Genomic DNA, 18286 nt, shown 5'->3' with positions numbered 1-18286 from the left:
ACTTCGCTCGAGCAGACTGTCGAGCGCGATTCGAGCGAACAGCCAAATGAGCATTGGCTTGAGCGGAGTGTCGAGCGAGACTCGAGCGAACCTCTCTGACTTGCATTCGCTCGAGCGGAGTGTCGAGCGAGACTCGAGCAAACCTCTCTGACTTGCCTTCGCTCGAGCGGACTGTCGAGCGAACTTGGCTCGAGCCAACTGTCAAGCCAACTTTCAGCAAACATTTTTTTAGGTCCAAATCAGTCTTCACTTATAACCAACATACTGAGTTTAGTATAGAATATTTTGGGTCGAAGGGTGGGCTGTCCGGATTGTTATTTGGCTAGTTAAGTTTGATTAAACTCGTTGAATTATGGTCTAGAGTTTGAGTCTTGAGTTGTTTAAGACCAATTGTGTATTGTTGGATTTTAATATTTAGTTTATATTATCTTATGAATAGGTGGCGAGACGGATAGAGACCGTATTCAAGTCATAGATAATACGCTGCAGGAGTCAGGTAAGTGGGGTTCCTATGCTAGGTTTTATACAAGTTAATAGATTGAGGCTGTTTTTATGAAAAACTTGCATATTTTGTGTTACGTTGGGAACTTGTGAAAATAAAGATCAACCTCGGTCACTCATCTGCATTATTCATGAAATCTATGTGAAAAAGGAAAAAAATATGTTTTGGCATGCATTGTGTAGACATGAGCTAAATTCTGTCATGTGGTTTCTGAAATCTGGAAAAGAGCGATATTGAGGATATGAAAAGTTGTGCATTTTTTTAGAAAGAGGTTCTGGCTTTTGTGTTCAGCGTGTGTAACCGTCTGATTCTGTTTTGGTACTCTGTATTATTTTGTTATAACATCTGAAAACCTTTGGCATGGTGTACTGGTTTTCGTATCTGATTCTGTCTCTGCTTTGCTCTGCTCTGCTCTGTTATGCTCTGCTCTGTTTGGGTTGGTACCAACTTCTCTGTCTCTGAGTGCACCCACTTTGGAAACAAAGTGGTTTTATTGTGGTCTTTCCTGTGTGCACACTCGGGGCTCCGAGAAGAATAAAGGAAAGATTTCACCTCTGTCTCTGCCTGGTTTGGCCACCGGGGTTAGCACAACCCTACCACGGGGGTGAAACATGGTCTCTGCTCTGTTTAATGCTCTGTTTTGATTTGATGATGATACTCAGTTTATGTTATGCCAAAGAACCATGGGTTTTACTTGTTTTAAAACCATCGCTCTGTTATTTTGAAAATATGTTATGTTCTGCACGATAACTCTGGAAAGATATTTTGTTTTGCATACTCTCCTTGATAAATGCTCATGTTTGCACGCTAGCATATGATTTCTGCTTACTGAGTTGTTGATGACTCACCCCCTATCATTATAATATTTTTCAGATGATGTGGTGAGTCCAAATGAGGACCTGGATTAGAATGCTCTTTGTGTCTAAAGCTGAGGAGATGTTGGTAGAAGAAGGACTTCTGGTGTTCTTAGTTTTAATATCTTTGGGTTTTATTTATGTCTTGAGTTTAGTAAGATTTATGAAATATTTAGTTGGTTTGTTATGACTATCGGGAAGTTATGGACCCCTTTGATTTATTATTATTGCATTAAAGATTGTGTGGAGTTTGTAATGAGATTATTGAGAATATTTGAGATTGATTTTCATTTATGAGTTGTTGGAGATTATCCTTTGGATGTGTTGGGAGACATGTTTATGAGTGTCAGGTAGTAATTCTCCAGCCACCCGGGTTTGGGGCGTTACAGTTAATATAAAATTCACGGTTGGCCCAGCCCTTAACAAGACCTCTGATGCCCCATATGCATCACAAAAAATGTGAGATATGACCACATGCATGCTGAGGCATACGCAGGAAAGTAATATTTGGAAGAGGGGGGATTTTAAAGCCTGGAGAGTGGGTGAATTGGCGCCAGTCTATGACCTCTGAAGTGACAGAAGCTGTACATCAGTATTTCGTGGGTTCCAAAGGCCAGTCCATACAAGGTGCTTTAGGTTCCAATAGGCTGACTGATTAAGCAAGGAGATTTAGAAGTGGGTTCTGAATCTGCAGACCAAACTCCAAGTATGCACACCATTGTTTCTGATCCCAAGTTCCACCACACTTTTTCAGCCATTTGCCTGAAGAACTAACCAACAAAGACAAGAAAAGGTACATTTTTTGTAACCCTACAATCATATTCTTGCCTTCATGGAGCAAAGACACACCTTCTTCATGGTTTTTCTGTGTGATATAACAATGGAAAAAATATGGGAATTTTCCAGAGGCATATAGTTTGCTAAATTTTTGAATATTGACTCAGCAAGGTAATTTTTCATATATGGCAGGAAGTTTGACAGATATTGAGGTATGAAAATTGATATTGGGGTTTTAATATAAGGATTAATTAGAAGAAAATAGTAGAAAATATTTGCTTACATTACCGTTGTTAACATAGAAGCACCTTCTATGTACTTGGGCCATGTTCCTAAGTGTATGTGAACCCAGGGAGCTACATCCTACTTGCTGGATGGTGTGTTGCAAACATCTCATTTTTACTTTATGTTTTGTTGTCAGAGTAGAGGGCTTCAGATCAGATATTTATGTTTTCACATCTTTTAAAAAAGTTGAAGTCATTTTTTTTTTAACAAAAAAATATACATGATAACTTGCTTAATGTTTTTTACATTCACTTCCAGAGGGGAAGAGGCCAGAATGATAATGATATTGTGATTATACAAGGTCGTCTATGGGTTGAACATAAGTTGAAGTAAGAGTGTTCACTAGATTTGCATGTGATAAGTGGGTATTAATTGGTGACTAGTGAACAATAGGTATAGTTATGCTATATGGGTAGGCTAAGATGGCATGGAATTACCAATTACTAAGAATAGATGACATGAGGTGTGTTAAGGCCCTGGAAAATTTGTAAAAATGTTGTTGTTTTTGTGAAAAGCTAACTTTATGTGCTATAGCAAAGTGTTTTGTAAGCTAAGGAATCCATGTATATTTTCAGTCACATTCACACAATGATGTTGACTTACACAATGATGTTGGTGGGGAATTAGGAGTAGATAGTAATTATGAAAAAGCTAACACAACTTGGCATAGTGTTGATAACTATTTATGATTTGTGTATGTTAGATATTCCATGTTGATTGTTGTGTCGTAATTACAGGAGATACAACAATGGTGATTAGAGTAAAAAGAGGCCGGGGTCTTCGACACAGACGTCCGCTAATCGGATCAACCCCTATTGACGAAGTTCCAGAATTGGTGCCTCTGACAAGGAGCCTAATAGATGAGGAGGATCCCATAGTTGATGCCTCAACTAAAGCAGTACCAGAGGTGGGCGTAGAAGAGTCCAATCACGATGTACAACATGACGACAATGAGGGGGATACCATGACAGGCTTGGCAGGTCACCAATATGATGTTCACCACATGTATCTTTACTAGTTTTGTTGTTTATAATCATTAGCCATAATTCTATGCATTGAACGAATTTATTAACATCATTAATACAGTTCCACCCATTAAAAAATGAGGCCGAGGACCTGCGAAGGGTACAACATTTGAAAGGTTGAGAAAGTTTAGTAAGATCCCTTTAAATATAAAGGATGGGCATAGGGGTCCATCATGCGAAAATACCACTATATTCAGTAGTCGAGTGAGCTGGATTATAAGAGTACACACTGAAATGCGGCATGCTAGTTGGAGTGTGGTAGACGACAAGGAGAAGCACGAGCTCATCAATCGTGTTAGAGTAGGGGTTTAATATATCAGCCTAGTCATTATTATTTATGATTATGAATGTGATTTTTTTAGTGGACACGTGTATGTGAAATTGTACAATGCTTTGCAGGATGATTTTGTCTTGGATTGGTCAAAAGATAATCATCGGGAGTCTGTAGTAAACAAACTCGCTGATAAGTACAATGCGTACCATTATGAACTACACAAGCACTACCTTAAATATGCATCGCATGAGGAGGCAGTAGCTGGTCGGAGAGAGTCGATGGAGCCACACGTTTGGGAGTCGCTAGGTGATAGGTGGGCCAGCGGGACATTCAAGGTAAGTATGAATAGTGTTATATCCATGTTGACAAAACTGATTATTGTTTTATTATTGCTCTTATAGTGGTCATCAATATATATTTAGTTTTGTTGAGGCATTGAGCACCGGTGTTTAAGTACATGACAATAAAGCTTTGGAATTCTCTCAGGAGTAGTCTCGTAGAAATACAAATAGAAGGAAAAAATAGAAGGTCAAACATACTGGTGGAAGGAAATCATTTGTCAGGATTATGGAAGAGAGGGTAAGAACTGTAGTGTTTAAAGTGTGTGTTCTGTATTTTCTGTCCATACAATGTTTTTAAACCTTAATTAACATAAATTGTAAATGAAGGGTAAGGAGGCACCGAATATGATTGCATTTTACAAAGAAACGCATTGGTCTAGGCAGAAGGGGAAATTCATCAATGCAGTGAGTGAACACAATTATTTGAGTTAGCTGATACAATTTCTCAGTGGTAGAAAGGTTGAATGAGAAAGAAACTGAAGAGGTGCAGGATGCTGATGCTGTTGTTGATGTTTTCAAAGAGGTCTTAGGGTATAAATCTGGCTATGCACAAAGGCAGGGCCACTCAGTCATTCTTGAGCCCTCCCTTTTTATGCAAAACAACAAAGCATTTAAACGATTGGCCGAGGAGAATGTACGAAACAAGACTTTTGCAAATTTTTACAAGACTCAACTAGAGTTACTTTTGGGTGATATGGCTGATTTACGCAAACAGTTTTCTGAGCATGACAAAGTGTTAAACATGATAAACTCATAGTTGGAGTCAAATAGGGAGTCTCAACAAGAGACTCCAGGAGATGCTTAGGCATCTCTTTCAGACTTCAGATTTTTTGAGTGTTGGGGATTTTTGTGCTTTTTGTTCCCTCTATGGAAAAGGCAGTGTGTTAAATGTCAATGGTTATGATGTGTATTGTGGGCAGGTTGGGGGTGTTTTAATAGAAAGGGTGGGAGGTGGTTATATAAGTGGGCTTTTATGTTGGGCATCGTAACCTGGTTTCTTCATGGAAGTAGGTTAAGGCAAATGTTTGGTGATGGAATGCATCAGGTAATGGTTTTCACCAGCAATATTAGTGAGTAGCTTCTCACATACAATGATAATTATGGTTTGTAGGGCTCTATATATTCTGTACCTATGTGGGAAACACTTGAAATTGATCAAGTTTTGTTTTTTATCTAGGGATATTGTTGTATGCATGTAGGTAGCTGCATAGAAGGAATGGTTCCAGCAGTTCACAACTGATGTTAGTATATGACAACTGTTCCATCACAGTTGAATATGAGATCAAGTTCACAAAGAGAAGTGAAAAATATAACTTGTTAGGAGCTCTAGATCCAATACTGATGGTATATGCTTAATTTATCTGTTCTTGTTTATTAGTACTCATAATCATAGTGCATGATGTTAGCATATGGAACTTGGGAATGATCAATGTTTGTTTAAAATAGATATTGTTTTTGCTATTGACTGGTGTATTGAAATTATAAGTAGTTGGAATTGATTGTGGTTCTGATGTTGGTGGAAGATTAGAGTCAATTTTTGTAGTGAAAATACTTGACAGGGTTCCCTAAAATTAACATGGTGTGTATGGTATGTCAATTTACATTAGTAATTATTTTTGAGTTATATATAGGCTGTTGAAACAAGAAAGGGAAAAAATTATAAAGACAAAACTTAGGATCAGTTTGCTATCAATATTTAAAATGAGGATTGTGCAAGAAGCAACTTTGGTCTTTCACGTGTACAGCAAAACGGTGGTGACCTTCATGATGGCCTTGCTGCATTACATACTGATAGTATGTAATAATGTACCCTCAATTCGAATGGGATGTGGTTGCAGGAAATTATATCTGTTGAGGTTGTCATGCTTTTTAGATTGTTCATGCAAGAAGTAGTTTTATGTCATATTTCATACTAGATTGATGCTGGTGACAATATATGGTATATTGTTCATATATTGGCTAAATATGTGGTCAACAAATTCCCAACAAATGGTATTCATACAACTGTCGTATTTGGATTTTTTTTGTATCTTGTTTAGCACTCATAAATATTGTTCGATCATTCTATAATGACCATAGGATTTTATCTAGCTTTAAGTTAGTCTCTCTATTTTGAAATGTGGGAATCAATGAATTGAGGATTCAATTTGAGGTTGAAAACCAAACCTCAAGTTGGAAATGGGCCATCCCTGCCTACCATTGTTTGATAAACATACTTGAAACTTTTTTGCAATGATATTTTGAGTATCATCAAGCATTTATTTTTTTGGACTATACAAAGCCATTTCTTGATGTTTTTGTCAACTATATCCAGCATACCGAGAGAGAGATCAGATTATATATATATGGTACTATCTAATGTGGAAGATAGTGTATCACATACTAATAATGAAGGAGGTGAAAACAGTACCCAGCTATTGATGATATATTTGGTTCCAGTGTTATTGTATACTAACCAGGGAAATCTTGTATGGCATACTTATTATTTTTATAGTTCATGTACTAGATCAATTTATATATTGCTGCAAGTATATATACATTTACCAGCTTACTGGAGGATTTAATAAGGTTTGTCTGTGGGTTCAATATTATATAGACAACCAAGTATATTAAGGGAGATGGTATGTGAGGATTTCTTACTTAGATCACTGTCATGAGGAACTAATTCTTTGTAGTGTAATGCTTTTTTGGCTGAGGCAAGAGTTTGATGTGATGATAACATCATGTACATGATGTATGCTATCTGCTGGACAGGTCTTTTTCATTCAGCATACGGGAATCAAGTAGGATATAGAGGCTGCATTGGGACAGCTAGTGCTTATCACCTAGTCAGATCAAAATGAGTTCTCTCATGTGGATGAGTGCAATGGAGATATGGGAAGATTTAATCTGGAGCAAAGTTCATCAAATGCATATACATAGAGAAGTACTATAGTTGTTTTATGGGCTATACAATAGTTGTAAGAATCAAGCTGATGACCCTCTCTTGGCCTTCCCACATAGTGAACATTGATGTATTACCATTTCCTTAAATGAACAGTTTCAAATGTTGAATTAACTTATATATATGAACAGTTCGAATCATTTTATATGGCTGAATGTGTATTTTGGAGTAATTTTGCCTAATTTTATACGACTGTCATTTTATATTCACTCCTTAATTTCTTGATTTGAGGAAAAATGTAGACAATTTTAATTATTGTCTACGGTCCCAGGTTAGTCGAGAAAACTTGTTTAATTTCCAGGAGCTAGAGATTGTAGGAAAAAGCTGATACCATGCACCACAGCCAAAATGCTATTGCAACTAGAGGCCTCCATTGTAAAAAAATTAATTGCCACGACTGCTATTGTGGGATTTATGGACTAAATTGGTTTGGTGTAAAATGCATTTCCAACAGACTTCCTTCATGGAAATTCTACATTTCCTACAAGTTAGTTGTGGTGGGGAAAAGTCTTTTCATCGTTAATGCAATAGTATTTCCCACAACATTCCGTCATGGCAAGTAAGTTTTTCCCACCGTCAGACTTCATGGGTAATGAAGATAACACATCCATAATTCCTACAAACGGTTGTGGTGGATAATAATTATACCCACTGATTGCACTCGTCGGGCTTGCTCCATTTACCATGAGCTCGTACTCCCTTTTGCGATGAAAATAAAAGTTTTTTCACACGGAACGTACTGTAGTGAAACATTAGTATTATCCACGAGTTAGAGCTATCGTGGATAATAACACTTTTTGTGGCGAAGTATATGCCACGAGACTCCCACGGATAAATTTGGTGTGTAAAAGCTATTTCCCACGAGAAACCGGCCTTTCGCCATGAAGTTCCTCCCTGGGAAACTACAGTATTTGTTGTAGCATGTGGATTCCTTTAATCTTTTGTCAATTATGTTTGGCTATCTTGTCTACTGGGATATATAGTTATTTAATTTTATATTTTCCCAGAGCAGTTGCATATTTCTGTGATTCTTATGCCCTGTGATTTGTTTTAATTAAGGTAGCTGTCGTTGCATTTTATCTCTGTTGGTAATTTGCGGTGAATTATTCATAAGTTTGGAAGACAAAGGAAAACATGCTCTACCCAAGGTACTTATCTCTTTCGTTGTCTAAAGTAGACTCTAATTGTATCATTGGAGTTGTTCTTTATTGTGATTTGAGAAAAGTACGTACGTAGTTATTTTTACTTTATATAAATAATAGTTTATCCATTAAATTGGGTCATTCATTTAACAAGATATTGATCATAGAAAACGATAAATAGAATTTCTCTTTACAAAATCATGTAGTTATACCTCTAATTATTTCGGCAAAATCCTATAACGGCTGAAATAGAAAGGAAATCAAAGTCGTGGAACCCACGTCTTCAGCTAGCTAAGATTAATTAACATGTTGCGGTGCTATTGTCTAATGTTTAATTTATCTTGGCAATTTTATAAGTAGATTACAATATTGTTGGTTTGCTGTTTTTCCAATTGTTGTTCCTAGTAATATTTATCATGTCGTCATCAAGATATTTGGAAAATCAACAAATCCTTGAATGCAAATCAACAGCCGTTCCTGCAAACAGAAATCAGAATCCATGAGGGTGAGCTTTAATGTTTCCATCATCCCTATGGCAAATCCATTATTACAAGAAATTAAAGCCTCTGTAATGTAGGGGTGCTACCTGCTTCCTATGGGGTGGGGTAGACCCCACCCCACCCCCCGCCCCCGCATGGGCGGGAGAGAGGATTTTCAACCCGTCCCCCACCCTCGGAGTACGGGGGTGGGGTACCCCGTCTCGGATAACAGGGTGCGGGGGGGAGGGTCAATCCATCTGCCCCTACTGGACCTTTGGCCCAAAAGCGATTTCTAGGTCATTGTTTTACCCAAATACCGCTAAAATGACCCTAAAATGGCCCATAAGCTTTTTCTTTTAGGCCCGGAAGCAATTTTTGGGCCTATAAAATTAGAAGTAAAAAAAAAAAAATTGAAAAATCATATTAAAAAAAAGTTACATGAATAAAAATAATATATATATGATACAAATTTACTAATTTAGAGTGAATGAAGTACTACTATAGACTACTAGTCTAGTACCTAATAAACTAAAAAATAATAACTAAGCTATTACAAAATTGAAAGGCTAAACAATTACAAAATTACAAATATAAAAGTGTCCAAGGGACATTGTATCAACATTACAAATCATTGAATACATAATACGTATAAATGATTTAAATTTCAATATTCTAAGAATCTAAAAATAGAACTGTTTGAGTCTTTGACTACGACATTTGGAGCAGCCTAGGTAGGTAGTTTTTTTATCAACTCATTGAGATTTGAGGCTTGAGCACATATTTATATTACAGCGGAGATAGATATCGTCTGAGTCATTTCATGTGATGCTACAACAATAAATACTAAAATTAATACCGATGAAATTGAAATGAATATAAATAAATCAAAATGATAAAATAAAAACAACAATTGGCAGGTGGTCCAGATCCAGACTAATCTCCATGCTCCTCGTCGGTCTCCTTAAAATCTAAAACATCCGGACCATGAATATCCTTTCCCATCATCGAACTCTATATGCATATCAATGCCTTCATAGTTGCAGGAGACAATGAACTATGGAAATGATTCAATATGCGCCCTCCGGTACTAAAAGCTGACTCTTAGCGAGACATCTTAATAAGGATGTGATATTTCTTTGCTGCCGCATTTTACCATCCTAATATATTGAAATCATTATCATCTAGAATAAGATTCCCTGACAAATAGTTGTCTAACTTTGAAACCACCTCTGTAGATTGATGGACTAGTGTGGGATTCTATGTGAGGGTCTTAGTCCATGCCAATCTATGCTTCTTTGTTAGCCTGGTGTCTGGAGAAGGCATTGGAGTAGTTGTAGGTATAGTGGATGCAGTACGATCTTTAATTGCATTAAATTCCTCATACAATTTAGCTAGGGTATCTTGGGCCATATCACCAATAAGATCAGCCCATACATGATCGTGTGCAAGTTCCAAACCATATAACATGCCTGAAATTTTCAAACGGGATTCAAGAATTACAACCACATATAACAAAATATTTAATCTACTCAAATCTCCCCAATACTTATTATATTTGACCCTCATGGGCAATGCCATCCCCCTCATCCTTAGATTGGAACCCCTACACATGTCGTCTAATTCTTCTTTCACTCTACATATTTGTTGACAAAACTCATAGGATGTAGGGTACAAAAAACCAGATAACTTCAATGTGACATCGTAAAAAAGTCTGAGAAAATCAACAAAAGTAGAAACTACCTCCCAATCATCATCATTAGGCTTTTCTAATCCCTCGTGCTCATCAAAGTATTTGACATATTGAATGTCTTCATCACCGAATAATTGAAAGGCTGCTTTATATTCTTGGGCCGCCTCCAACATCAAGAAGGTTGAGTTCCACCTGGTAGGAACATCAGTACAAAAACCTTTCTTTGATGTTATCCACAATCTTCGCAAATTCACAGCCATTCTAACTTGTACAACCGAGTCATCAACATCTTTCAACTCCTTAGTCACAATTATATTCACGATATGTGCAACATATCTAACATGCAAATATTCACCACCCAAGAATGTCTTATTTGCCTCTCTAAGATATGTCTTCAGATATCCCAAGGCTACATCATTTGACAAGGCATTATCAACCGAAACTGTCAAAACCCATGGCAACCCCCACTGCTTTATTGTGGCCTTTAAGGCCTTCCCAATCGTCTCACCCTTGTGATCAGTTATTTGACAAAACTTAATAATCTTTTTGCAAAGAATCCAATTAGAATCAATAAAATGAACAGTCAAAGACATATAACTCATATTTTGGACAGAAGTCCAAGTATCAGTAGTGAAGCAAACTACCAAACCCGCCAATTAACCCCTCAAAAGATATTTATTTTTTCTGTACATCTTTTTAATATTGTTTGCCACGGTGTGGCGAGAAGGAAACATAAATCTAGGCTCCAATTCTTGGACAAGTTGTTGGAACACTCTCCCCTCCACAAGCTGAAAAGGTAGCTTGTCTATAATAATCATACGAGCTAACTTTCTTATACACTCATTGGCATTATAATTCGTATACTCCTTCAATGTTGGACCCCCACTACTCTCATCTGCCATTTTTTTAGTGCAATATCTAGTCTAGATTGACTCTTCTCCCGTTAGAATCTTAATATTGAACTTTTCTTGCATTGTTCCTCTAAATGGACCTTTAACTGAGATGTACCATGTTTTCTATAGTGACATCTATATATTTTTCCACAGTAATTATATTTAACTTGGGGTTATTGGGGTCACCACCCTCTAGTTTGGTAAAGTGAGACTAAACTATGGAAACAAGTTTCTTGCCCTGTGTTGCTTGGGGGCTGGGCAAGGTGTACTCTAAGGGTTGGAGTAGGGTTAGGTTCTGGGATAGAGGTACTGGTAAGGGTAGGGAAACTATCACTGAAATCCCTTTGAGAAGACATTCTTGATTCCAGAACACAATAAAAAATTATAAAATCAAGCAACACAAGACATAAACAAATCATAATAATACACCACATATGAAAAAATAAGACAAAGTGAAAAACCAACACAATTTAGGGGTTTCAATCCGAAACCCCTAAATAAATTGATTTAGCCTTTCTAAAATCAATTTAGGGTTTTGCATTGAACTCTTAAATATATTGATTTAGGGGTTCAATCCAAAACCTCTAAATAAATTGATTTAAGGGTTTCAAATTGAAATTTCAGGGTTTCGGATTTGGACCCTAAACTAATTTAGGGTTCCAAATCTAAAAGCCTACAAACTTGAAACTACAAAAAAAGAAAAATTCAAACATTGTTGTTCAATTTCAAACAAATGCACAAATCAGAATCCACAACACACCAATTCACAATCGTTCTCATCCTCCATCTCCGATTCAACCCATCCTTCCTTTAATCTCCAATCCAAAACTCAAAAAAAAAAAAAAAAAAAAAATCTAGGTTCCAAATTCCACTCGAGGTCCAGAGCAAGCCATAAGGAGTCTTACCTTTGGAGTTTGGCGCAGCAAACGACAAGTGGTTAAGGTAAAATGAGAGAGATGAGAGACTGAGAGAGTGACTCTTAGAGAGAGACCAGAGTTCGAGTTGACGGGGGACTTAAGGTAAAATGAAACGGCGTCGTTTTGTCATGGACAAAATGACATCGTTTCACTTATAGACCTTTTTTCATATATATAATATAAATGTTAAATATATTATATAAGCCACAGATCCAACCCTCTACGTGATGGTCAATGACCCATAAAATTGAGGATCCAGTTTCAAACTCCGGTGATGGGCTACACTGAGCTGCCTGTAAGGTTGCAGATGTAGGTAAATGAAATCTTCCACCTTGAACTGTTTTTCTTTCCTCTTTAAATCGTAGTATTTCTTTATCATGTTCTGAGCTCGCTGGAGATTGTGTTTGAGAATCTGGATCATGTAATCCCTTGATTGTAAAGCCTCCCCTACTGCCTCTACCTTAGATAGTCCTGGTACATAGCTTAACTACTTAGGATAGGGGTATCTGTAAACTGCTTGGAATGGTGTCATCCGTGTGGATGAATGTTGGGTGTTGTTGTTCCACCACTTAGCCAAAGGTACCCAATTAGACCAGTCTCAGGGCCTATCCCTAGCAAAGCACCTCCAAAAGTTCTCCACACATTTATTCACAGGCTCTGACTACCCATCAGATTGGGGGTGATAGGTAGTACTAAATGCCATTTCAACCCCTTGGATTAGGACTATTCATTCAGGTTCCTACCCGGGACTCTTGGTATACCTGGACCAGAACCCAGATTTCAAATCCGAGCCAGAACCGAGGTCAAAGTCGTGTCAGAACCAGGATGAATCATGGTTTTAAATCTGGAACCTGGGTTTTTATTTTTTGTTTTTTTTTCTAAATACCGTATCTTTGGATCATCTTGCTTGTAGCTATGGATTAGAGTTCTCTGGTTTCTTGTTCAGATGTCTTGTCTGTTGAGCCTGGTGACCTTCACTCAACATGGATGGATGAAAAAGACCAAAGTGATGGAACACATGTCAACTCAAATAGAGAAAAACTGTAAATGATGGAACACTTTCTCGAGTAGATGATAGGAGTGGATGAGTTCAGCCCATTGCTGATGTAGCTAAAATTATTAGGCGTTGGACACATGTTTTACAGTGTATTCATAAGCAGTCACTTCATCTGGTATGCTCTTTCTTTATCAAGTTGTGTATGACAACATAAGATCCTTTACTAACTAATGAAGTCTTGTCTTCTGCTCAGTGATTGCAACATCTAGAGGTATTTAAACTGGTGTGTAGAGGCAGAGTGAGAAATTAAAAAGAAATTGGGTTTCGGATTGTAAACCCAGGTGTATCCTGATTTTACAACCCATGTTCCGGACTGGGCCGTGAAAAAACCCAGGCTCGATGAATAATCCTACCTTAGATCTTGAATAACTCCTTCCAGAAATTGCTTGTAAATGTATTGTCTCTATTAGACACAATAGAATTCGACATCTCATTACTTTCCATACATGTTTAGTAAATAACAAGGCAATAGTCTTGTCTGTGTAGGGGTAATAGGAATGAAATGACCATACTTTGTTAGTCTATCTACAACCACCCATAGACTATTAAACTCATGTGAGGGTGGCAACCCTTCTATAAATTTCAATGAAATATGTGTCCAAGGTTGAGAGGGAATTGGGAGTGGTTGTAGCAAACCATTGGGATGTGTGTTATCAATCTTGACGCATTGACATACTTCACAATTCCTGATCAACACCTTCACATCATTCTTCATGTCTTCCCAATTAAATCCCTCTCGTGTCTATGTAGTGTCTTGTCAAATCTTGAGTGCCCCCCAAGAGTACTTGCATGCACTAACTGTAATAATTTCTGTTTGAAAGCAGCATCCTCTGCTACCACCAATCTTTGCTTATATAATATAAAAGTAGTCCATTTGTATAATACAGGGGCAGCTCCACCTTCTTAGACCTCTCCAGCAAATCCAAGATCTTAGTATCCTTTCCATATCCCCCCCTTAATTTCTTCCATCCAACCCGGAGTGGGTAAGGATATCACAGCAAGAATGGCTTCCACCTTTACCTTTTCTCCACTATCATTCCTAGATAGGGCATTCGCCACTTTGTTCTCCAGTCCTCTCTTATACTCCACCAAATGTCATTTCCCAACAAGTTTGAGGTCCACTTTTGTTGCATAGGTGTCCCCACTTATTATTCCAACAAATATTTCAAACTCTGATGGTTTGTTCTCACCACAAAAGGATGGCCCAACAAGTACGGTCTCCTCTTTTGCACTGCCATGAGCAGTGCATATAACAACTTTTCATGTGTTGACAAATTGAGAACTCTTCCATTCAAAGGTTGGCTATAAAAAGGCTATAGGTCTATTCTTCTGCATTAGTATTGCTCTAATTGCCCCTCCTGATGCATCACATTCCACCACAAATGGAAAGGAAAAATCTGGGAGGACCAACACAGGGGGCTGACTTATTGCCTTCTTCAAAAGTTGAAAATCTTCTTTAGCCTCTTCATTCCATATAAAGTGGTCCTTAACAATGGGTCAGTAGGGGCAACAATGCTTCCATACCCTTAAATAAATCTTCGATAATAACCCGTCAAGCCAAGAAACCCCTTAATGCCTCCAAAGTAGTAGGGAGTGGTCACTCTGTCATATCTACCAATTTTCTAAGTCAGCCATCACTCCTTTAGCCGAGATCACATGCCCTAAATAAACCACTTCTTGCACAACGAACCTGTAGTTAGACATTTTGGCCAACAAGCTGTGCTTTTTTAACACTTCCATGGTTAGCTGCAAGTCTTTTAAGTGTTTTTCCAAATTAGCACTATAAACCAAAATATCATTAAAAAAAAAAAAAAAACCAGTATGAACTTCCTCAAATAAGGTCTAAATATCTCATTCACCAGACTTTGGAAAGTGTGGCATTAGTCAACCCAAAGGGCATGACTAAGAATTCATGGTGTCCTTCATGTGTCCCAAAGGTAGTCTTAGGCACATCTTTAAGTTTCACTCTAATTTGATGATACACATAATGTAGATCTAACTTGGAAAATAGCTTAGACCCACTCAACTCATTAAGCAGTTCCTCCACCACAGGAATAGGAAATTTATCTTTAAGGACTTGTAGTCTACACACATCCTCCAAGTTCCATCTGCCTTCCTTACTAACAATACAGGAGATGAATAGGGACTTTGGCTTTATCGTATTACCCCTCAGGTGAGCAGCTCCTTAACAATTTTTTCTATCTCATCCTTTTGAAAATATGGGTATCTATAGGCTCTCACTGATATGGGTTGAGTGTTTGGTTGTAGGTTAATGTTGTGATCATGAGATCTTTTAGGGGGTAAGCCCTTTGGATCCCCAAAGACCACCCCAAACTGGTTTAGGAGTAACTGGACAGAAGCATGTAATTCTGGTTTGGTAAGGTCTTCCTTGACTTCTACTACTTGTAGCAACATCCATTTCTTTTCTAATTTGTTGTTCTGGTTAAAGTTCACCTTCTCATTTAACCTAGCTAGCATCAACCCTTGCAATTCCACTAAGTGACTGACTGTTGTAATGAAACTACATTGATAGGTCCTTAGAATTCCATAGGATTGCCCCCAAGTCATGAAGCCATTGCACTCCCAAAACCATGTCACATCCTTCTAGCACTAGTACAAAAGCATCTTTCACAAACACATGACCTTGCACTTTTGCTTTTAAGGCAGCACATCTCCCCTCACTTGTCACTTGCTCACCATTAGCAACCTTTGCAGTTATATTTTCCCTAGCATTGACTGGTGTTTCACTTTTTTTTACCATTGAGGGGTCTATAAAATTATGAGTGCTCCTTGGTCTATTAAGATTACTACCTCTTGGTTCCCAACTCTCCCCTTAACCCTCATCATTTTGGGATTTAGAGACCCAATTAGTGCATACAAAGAAATTTTTGTTTGGTCCAAATTTGTAACAAAATCCAGCACCTCTCATCCTTCAATAACTTCCTTCACCTTCACTGTCTCTGACAGTTCTTCAATAAGGAACAACTCAGGTTGTTGGCACTTCCAACCCCCTAATGGTGAGGATTTCCTTTGTGAGGATTGAATGCCTCCTTTGTGAGGATTTCCTTTCATTATATAGGCACAAGTATGCATGACACAAGGCTAGAATCAAGCCAAATTTACAGAAATCAAATTTGTCTATAAAAGGAAACTAGGATTATTTACATAATCTGTCTAAATAAGGAACATGATCTGTCTAAGTAAGAAAGTATATATATATATATATATATATACAGATTAGGAAAGCTAAATAAGGAAGGTCTTGTTCTCCATTAGGAAAGCTAAATAGGAAGGTCTTGCTATCATCCCCCTCAAATTGATGCTGGTCGGTCTAGAAGCATCAATTTGCCCACAAGAAACTTATGACATTGTCGTGTCATGGCCTTTGTAAACACATCAGCAATCTGGAGGCCAGTAGATACATGAGGAAGAGAAATGATACAAGTTTCCAAGACTTCCCGAATGGAATGACAGTCCACCATGATGTGTTTTGTACGCTCATGAAAAACAGGATTTGTGGCAATCCGAATGACACTAGTGTTGTCAGTATGGAGTGGAGTAGGATCGGACTGAACACAACCAAGCTCAGGAAGAAGACCATGAAGCCATAGAATCTCAGAACAAAGCAGCAGGCATTGCACGGTATTTAGATTTGATGGAAGATTTGGAAACAATATCCTGTTTCTTACTCTTCCAAGATATCAAAGAGTCACCACGAAACATGCACCAACCCGTAACTGATCGCCGTATATCAGGACATCCTGCCCGATCAATATCATTGTAAGCCACAAGGGTGAAGAAAAGTCTCAGTAGGGAAGAACAGGCCATGGCTAGGAGATCCTCAAAGATATTAAATAATACGACGAACAACAGCTAAATATAGATGATGTGGAGCCTGCATGAACTGCCTAACTTGCTGGACAACAAATGAAATATTAGGTCTAGTAAAAGTCAACTAGTTTAGGCTACCCACTAACTGTCGATACATAGTAGGGTCGAAAAACTCTTCCCGATGATACTTCGTGTTTACTTCCAAAGGAGTATCCACAAAAGAAGTATCTTGAAGGCCAGTTAAAGCAATAAAATCCTGAGTATATTTATGCTGATTCAAGAAAATTTCGGATGGATTAGTTTGAACTTCCAACCCCAAGAAGTACGTAAGAGAACCAAGATCCTTCATATGAAATGAGGCTTGAAGATGCTGATGTAGTTGGGTGATCAAGGTGGATTACGTCCCAGTAATAACAATGTCATCAACATAAACTAGAAGAAGAACAATGCCAATGGATGTCTCGTAGAGAAATCGAGAAGAGTCATATTGACTCTACTTAAAAGAAAACTGAAGCAAGGTGGATCGGAATTTATCAAACCATAAACGAGGAGCTTGTTTTAGCCCATATAATGAGTGTCTCAACTTACAGACATCCAAGGAAGAAAAGGATGACAAACCAAGTAAAATGGTCATGTATATCTCTTCTTTTAGATCACCATGAAGAAAGACATTTTTTACATCAATTTGTTGAAGAGGCCAACCTTGGGATGTAGAAACAGAAAGGATAGTCCGCACCATGGTCATCTTGGCAACCAGATCAAAAGTCTCCTCATAGTCCATCCTATACTCTTGCCTATTGCCAAGTGCAACCAATTGTGCCTTATATCGATCTAGAGTCCTATCAGAATGCAGCTCGATAGAATAAACTCATTTGCAACCAATGGCTTTAACCTTAGCAGGACAAGGGACAACATCCCATATATGATTATCCTGAAGAGCCCGAAGCTCTTCGGCCATTGCCTCATGCTAACAATCATGTTTAGCCACCTCAGAATAACTTGACGAAATGGGAATGAAAGACAAAGTAACATGAAGAGAGGTATGTGAGAAACCATACCAATTGGGTGGACGAGACACTCTAGTCGAGCGTCAAGGAGCTGTGGGGTTGTCCAGATCACCAGTAGAAGATACAGTCTGAGCAGGCTCAAATGGCAGATCAGACTCAAAAAGGGGCAAAATGGATCTTCGTCGTTCATATACAATTCCAGGTTTGAATCGGTCAGGAGATGGAGTCAAGTCATCAAAATGCTGCAAAACATGCATCTTAAGCAAAG

At 38.0% G+C, this 18286-nt stretch overlaps 1 protein-coding gene across 1 annotated transcript; it reads right to left on the bottom strand.

Annotated features, from left to right (window-relative positions):
- Positions 1–9880: 9880 nt before the first annotated feature.
- On the bottom strand, positions 9881–17969 carry LOC121258716 (zinc finger BED domain-containing protein RICESLEEPER 1-like). Its single transcript, XM_041160260.1, has 4 exons — positions 17904–17969; positions 10364–10855; positions 10231–10309; positions 9881–10092 (listed from the first exon to the last, which is right to left on the bottom strand). The coding sequence occupies exons 1-4, from the start codon at positions 17967–17969 to the stop codon at positions 9881–9883; spliced, it is 849 nt and encodes a 282-aa protein (XP_041016194.1).
- Between the last annotated feature and the right edge of the window lie 317 nt (positions 17970–18286).

The sequence above is a fragment of the Juglans microcarpa x Juglans regia genome, chromosome 3S, assembly GCF_004785595.1.
Source record: "Juglans microcarpa x Juglans regia isolate MS1-56 chromosome 3S, Jm3101_v1.0, whole genome shotgun sequence".
Classification (NCBI taxonomy): Eukaryota; Viridiplantae; Streptophyta; class Magnoliopsida; order Fagales; family Juglandaceae; genus Juglans; species Juglans microcarpa x Juglans regia.
This window is presented reverse-complemented; position numbering and strand designations above follow the sequence as displayed.